Raw genomic sequence first — 6,472 nt, 5'->3', positions numbered from 1 at the left:
AGCCAGTTAATTAGTCAGTAACTCTTAACGTTATCCATCAACCATCGCATCGATCAGCCAGGATTAGTTTCAGTGAAGTTGGAAACTCAGAAACTCTGCCTGCATTCTGACTAAAGTTAGATCCTATACCCAAAACCATGCTCTGCTGTCGGGGGGAGAATTTCTGTAGATTGAGGAATAAGAGCTAATCCAGTTTGGAGCGCTGTGTCGTATTTAGACACTACAAGTGAATAGGGTGAAATTATTTTATTTAACTGATATTAGCATGAAACCTCCTCAGTTGATTACTTACATTGAGACAATTCGACTGATTTCCTGAAATTCTTTGTTTAAATATGCAGATGAAGCATTATCTAATTGGAATTTTAGGAGAAATCTTCAGACGCAAACAGACAAAGTAGTTAAATTAACAGCTAAATGTGTAGTGACGTTTTTTATGGAAGCAAAACAGACCAAAATCACAAAACTGCCTTAAAATAGCATCACAGCTGTGGGGGTTTGTGTGTGTTTTTACCTTCATTATCAGCCCTGAAAACAAAGATCCTCTGACTTGTCACTATTTCAAATTTATTGTCTTTGGCTGGGCGGGCCATCTGGATGGCAGCCAGTGGGATCACTCCTTTAGGGTAGACATCCTGAAACAGAGCAGGAAACGATTCAGAACCACACAGAATCCAGACCAGAGAAGTTCTTCAGAGCAGGACTTTCTCTGTCCGGCACAATTTATATTTTATAGGTTGTGTGGAAGAAAACAAACGGTCCTGCTGGGTTGGATTTGGGACATTATTGGTGTCGGGGTCTGCCAATGAACAGAGCCTGAGAACATACGAAAGTAAAACCTGACAGCCTGAACATTTCTGACTGAAACAGAGAATGTTTATTATATATATAGGTTTATTATATAAAGATGGTGTGGTCCTCACCCACACTGTTAGATTGGGAGGTGGAAGAGGAGGATGTATATGTTTTACAGGCAGAGAAAAGAGTGATTTTAATATAGAACTTTTATTCATATTAAAGTTGGTTCAGTTTTCACTTTGACCTAATTAAATTAACTTAGTTAATTCTCTCATGTCTTTTGCAGTTGAGAGAAACCTCACTGAAGCAGCAGATACTCAGATAATGAGAAAATTACAATTCTTTGTACCTTCTCACTGCCAAAGTACATCAGGTTTTTGCCATCAAACTTCACGTAGCGCTTCTGGAAAACGTAGTTCCTAAAAAAAATAGATCAAGAGATGTGATCACTTCTAACAAAGACACAAACGGACACAAAGACGCAAAGATACAATGACACAAAGATTCATGTTAACTGTGTTCAATCAGACCAGTGCAGTTTGGTATTTATGTCATATTATATATTATTATATATTTATTTCATGTATCTGTATTGATTTTTATTTGCTCACATTAAAACATCAAAACTCTGACCAAAGAACCGCAGAAGAACTTTAATAATACAGAGAGGTAAGAACAAATGAAGGAAGAAAAGACAAACACACACCGAGTGGAGGATGAAGAAGAAGAGGAGGAGGAGGAGGAAGAAGAGGAGGAAGAGGAGGATAAGAAAGTGACAAGGCAAAGGCAGCTCCTCAGGAGGGAGGAGACATGGGGAGGAGCAGAGAGGAGGAGACGCAGCACAAGAGCAAGTGCTGACCTCTGACCCCTGACGAACACAACACACACATAAAGACAGAACAGGAAGTCACTGATCAACTGCTGTGATTGGTCACAACAACCTCCTCCGTGTAAACAAATAAGAGTGTTTATCAACATTCAGACACAGTGATACTTTACATGCTAACATGCTAAGCTTTAAAAGTTTCTGATACCTTCTTAAGAATCTTAGGAACTGGCTCAAGGACAACTGGAAAGTCCTCAAACTATTTTCATACTCTAAACTAAATGAACACCAGCCACATAGAATCCTGGCTCTGTAAAATTTGTTTGTCAATCAAACGCACCCCTGTGGAGACAGCTTGTCTAGCCAGCCGCTGATGATGGGCGGGGCTCTCTCAGTCAGGGAGGTGTAGCTGGCGTAGGGGGAGATGATCAAGTCCTCGTCGGTCTCTGAAGGAAAGGTGTGGGGGGGCAGAGAGAGGCAGCGGACGGGGGGTGGAGGTTCTCCGACGGTGCTGTAACCCTGAGAGTCTCCGGAGTGAAGAGCCTGAGACAATCGCTTTGTCCAGGAGAACTTCTGACACCTGAACGTACAATTACAACTTTATTTATAAAATCTGGGATATATGACATCACTTCTCGCTTTTATTGTGAAATCTGTGGAAAGTGCAGATCTGTTATTTTTTGTAATAATTCCTTTAATTTGGTGTAGACATTTTAGTTCACTCAGAGTTCATTGTTGATAACAATCTTTATTTGTTCTGAAGCTTCGTGTCTTTCTCAGCTGCTGTTTCCGGGGTCAAAAACAGACTGAACCACAGTGTTAACGTAGTTCTGTCTGTATTCGACACAATAAGATAAAATATTACACACAGACTGCAGTGTATGAAGTCTAAAGAGGAGATCCACAAAATAAAAGTGGGTTGAGTACAGAACCTTTGGACACTCCAGAGGTCAGTCAATATGCAGATGATACAGTTTCATACATCTGTCTTATACACAGTAAATCAGGCTGCCTTTATTATTTACAGCCTTAGATAATTCAAACTAAGCATAAAAAATGTATTAGTTTTTAAATTTTCTAAGGAAGCCAGAAACACATTGTGGGTGCTGGGAGTTGGGACCACCACTGGGGTCACCAAAGCTTCATGGGGTGTCACAAAGCCTTCTTGATTTTCAGGGGGTGTAAGAAAACATTAAAAATATACACAGTAGACCTGTATTTGTATGTAATTTTGTTCATTCTGTGCCATTTCTGTACATAAAATTATTTTTAAAGTTTAGATTTTAGAAATAATGATTTAATATAAACTATGAAGATAGAATATGAAATACACTGAAAATATAGTCAGTTTACTCGATTATAGAAAATGGATCCCTTAAGGAAAAAGGTTGGGAACCACTAGTTTATACAGTGTTTTATATTTGGTCACAGCTAAATAATAAAGGTTACTGAGTTGCTGGTGTCGTACCCATGATCCTCTGAATGTTTCTCCTCCACCCTCCTCATCTCTCTTTCCTCCAGTCTGCTCCTTTCACTCTGCAGGATAAAATATCAAATGAGCACATTTTTATCATCACAGACTGGTTTAGAAATTAAACCACCTCTGGTAGATTTGTGACTATTTAGGAGCTGATCTCACTCCAGTGTCTTTGTGAGGAGGGAAAGAAGAAAGAAAGTTGGGATGCAGTTGTGCCTGTGTGCTGCTGTCTCACCTCAAAGGTAAGTGGATTTCTTCTGGTTTGGAAAACAGTTTCACAGTACGGGCTGATCTCCTCCTCAGGGTCGTCTGTTGAAGCTGTTGAACAGAAACCATTGAGTTTATTGGCTGCTGTGGCATCGATGGTAATGTAATTACAAAATCAACCACTGGGACCCTGATCTGCCTGTTAAACCAACCAAACACTCTGATCTTCCACTGACTGTAGCAGGGTCAGTTGTTCCTCTGTACTAGTGTTCTTGGTCTGGGACAGAGAGCTGCGCCGGTGTCATGATGTTGACCTTGGTTGATGTTTAGCTGTGTTACGAACTTGTCAAATCACAATTTTTTTATCATAAGTAATGTATTCATAACAAATGTACAGCTTTGGACCACAAAAGGTGCCAGTGTCCTAATCCATAAAAACCCTAACCCTAATTCTTTTGGTGCTGACTCTCCATTTTTTATAACTCTAAAAATGTTACGTGGGTGTTCAGGAGTGCATACCTAGACTAACCAGGAGGTGGCGTTATGCAAGAGAAGTAAGGGAACTGCTAAATAAAAATCGGTGCCAGTACCAGCACCAGTGAATACCGGCCCATTTCAGGTACTGCAGACATGTTATATTTTATGTCAAGTAGTCAGAGTCAAGTCTGTACTCACCTCTGGCTGATCCTGAAGAGTTGTTACTTAAAGTGCTGCCACTGAAAACACACATACAGAGACAAACAACAAATAAATCAGTTGCTTAGTTTGCATCCAAATGTGTCGCAATGGGAATTGGAAAAAGGAAATGTGAACGAATGCTTGTTTCCATCCACAACTGTTATGTGATTATTAGGAGTTGGTTCATGAGATAAGCAAGAGGTGGCGCTGATTCTCCAGAAGAGGAGGGCATCCTGGTCCAGCAGAGTGACCTACCTATTCCTCTCGGGGTTCCTGTCCAGTGTTTGTCTGGCTGGAGTCGGAGGAGCGGACTGCTGGCTGCAGTAACTCCTCCCTCCAATGGGGGCAGTAGAACCGGGTGAAGTTCCCCAGTAGATTTCATTGGAGACCATCTCCATCCCACCACCTCTGGGTGAACCAGACAGTGGGGATCCAGAGAGCCTGCTGTTGTCAAGACTACCGGGACTGGAAGTTAAAGGAGATGTCTGGTTCTGTTCTGTCCGCACAGGTGAAGAGGAGGAAGAAGAGGGTGGGGACCCCTGGAACATGGCAGGGGGGACCCCACGTTTCAGCCTCGGGGGAACAGGAGGTAACGTCCCTCCAGCATCTGACATAGACAAGCTACGACTCGGCCTCCTCCTCTCCGCCTGGCTCGACCTTCGGCTGGGAGACTTGTCGGTGAGGTCAGAGGTCAACCTGTCATCAGGTGTGGGCATGTCCCCTGAGGTCAAACCCTCTAACACAGTAAAACAGATGGACTCCTGGGAAAGCCTCCGGGGTAAAGGCGGTGCAGGGTCCAGTGTTGGACAGAAGTGGATGGGTGCTGTCCGGCGCCGATTGAAGACGGTCCTAGGTTTAGGAACTGGCTTCACCACCGGCCTGCTGTTGTCAGAGTTGGTCAGCATGGCAGCAAGGTTCGGAGCCGAGCTGTTCCTGAACACCTCGAAGTTAGGAGGTCCTGTCACCTGTTGGAGCGATGCGGCGCTGTGGCCTCGCTCTGATGAAGAAAAGTTTGTCACAGATTGACAGCGGTCACGTGGGAGATCAGCTTTCTGATTGGCTCTTAGAGCCTCCGTCCTCTGAATGTGACTGACCAATCGTAGGATTCTCTTCCTGTGTCCTGTAGCTGTTATACCCAGGCTCACCAAGGCGTCATGATCCAGGTGTGTGAAGTCTCTAGCCAATAGGAGACCGCCTCGACGGAAGGTGTCCAGGTACCTGTAGGGAAACAATTTCATTAGACTGAAACAGTTCAGGAGGTTGGAAGAGGTTGTTGATGATTGTTTTTGCTGTGATGATGTTACATGGGTGTAAACTAACTACGTAGTGCTAAGTGTTAGCACTTTGGTGGTTATTGTCGACTCAAGCCAGGCTGTTCTAATGTTTAGTCCTGAATTAAAAAATCTCCATCATGTAGAGTTTAAGTTGTATGAAGACACTCTGTTGTGTCCCAGCCTCTGACCTCTCCAGATGGATCGTTGCCAGAAATGTATCAACCGGTGTGCTTCCATCCAGTGAGGCCATGACGACCAACATGGAGTCTGGATCTGACTTGGTCTCCTCCACATTCAGGAAACACCACGGCCATCACTGACCTACAGCAGGGACAGACAACGGCCGTCCATCTGGAGGACAGAAGAACCAAAAACAAGAGTTAGAACAAAAACACAGAAGTCTGAATCCAACCAACTCAACAGAGTTTCTCAGCAGTATCTGTCCGTCTGCGTTCACACTGTTTGACTCAGCACAGCAGGAAAACCACAGGTGGAAATCTGATAACGTCCATGAGGGTTCACTTCACATCATAAGTGCAAGGGAACCAAGGACAGTGGTCCATCATGCACAATACCAGGACCCTGGGTACCAGTACCCCTGAGCAGACTGGACTTCACCTCATGCCCTTATGTGTTTGTTGAGCATCTGAAAATAATTAATATTTTTGGTAGATACAATCATTGACTCAGCACTAAATCCAGCGACCGCAGCAAAGTCACAACCGCCAACTCCCACAAGATTTGAGTATGGTCCCGCAGGACCCGTGGGATCCTTCTCTTTGGACACCCCCTGGATGGCTCATGGGTATTGTAGTTTTTAGAGAGAGTTTAATTATAGTCCTGTGTTTCTATGATGAAAAATAAAACAAATAGCAGCTCCTGCAGGTAACCACAGCAACAGTGCCGATGCTTCAGGCCATGTTAGCTAACCCCTCAGGAAGCTCCTCACTGTAAATGGATGAAAACGTACAAATACAAAATGAACTTTAGGTTTATCTGCAGCAGTTGAGCTGCCTGTTTTTACTGCACTAACATAGAATCACTGTGACCTCTGACCCCCCCCCCCCCCGAAGGGGTCACGACCCCCCTCCCAGCCAACTAAAACCACAGAGGCAGAACAAAACATGACGTCAGCAGGCGGGCACAGCCGCGGGATTGTTTCTCAGACTCTGCAGCAGGCTGACCTTTGACCTCTGTACAGACAGGACACTG

At 43.9% G+C, this 6,472-nt stretch overlaps 1 protein-coding gene across 1 annotated transcript in view; it reads right to left on the bottom strand.

The window, feature by feature from the left end:
- arap3 (ArfGAP with RhoGAP domain, ankyrin repeat and PH domain 3) overlaps window positions 1-5,611 on the bottom strand; it is a gene marked incomplete at both ends in the record, with an annotated part of 21,180 nt that extends 15,569 nt beyond the window's left edge. Inside the window, 8 exon segments of the mRNA XM_035669886.1 lie at window positions 515-635; window positions 1,148-1,217; window positions 1,965-2,204; window positions 3,093-3,160; window positions 3,337-3,419; window positions 3,984-4,024; window positions 4,242-5,204; window positions 5,449-5,611. Of these exon segments, the coding sequence (XP_035525779.1) occupies window positions 515-635; window positions 1,148-1,217; window positions 1,965-2,204; window positions 3,093-3,160; window positions 3,337-3,419; window positions 3,984-4,024; window positions 4,242-5,204; window positions 5,449-5,522 (1,660 nt within the window).
- Window positions 5,612-6,472: the final 861 nt, after the last annotated feature.

This window comes from Morone saxatilis, unplaced genomic scaffold (genome assembly GCF_004916995.1).
Source record: "Morone saxatilis isolate NCDOM2014 unplaced genomic scaffold, NCSU_SB_2.0 Contig22, whole genome shotgun sequence".
NCBI lineage: Eukaryota > Metazoa > Chordata > Actinopteri > Moronidae > Morone > Morone saxatilis.
The sequence above is the reverse complement of the archived record's forward strand: the minus strand, read 5'-3'. Positions and strand labels throughout refer to the sequence as shown.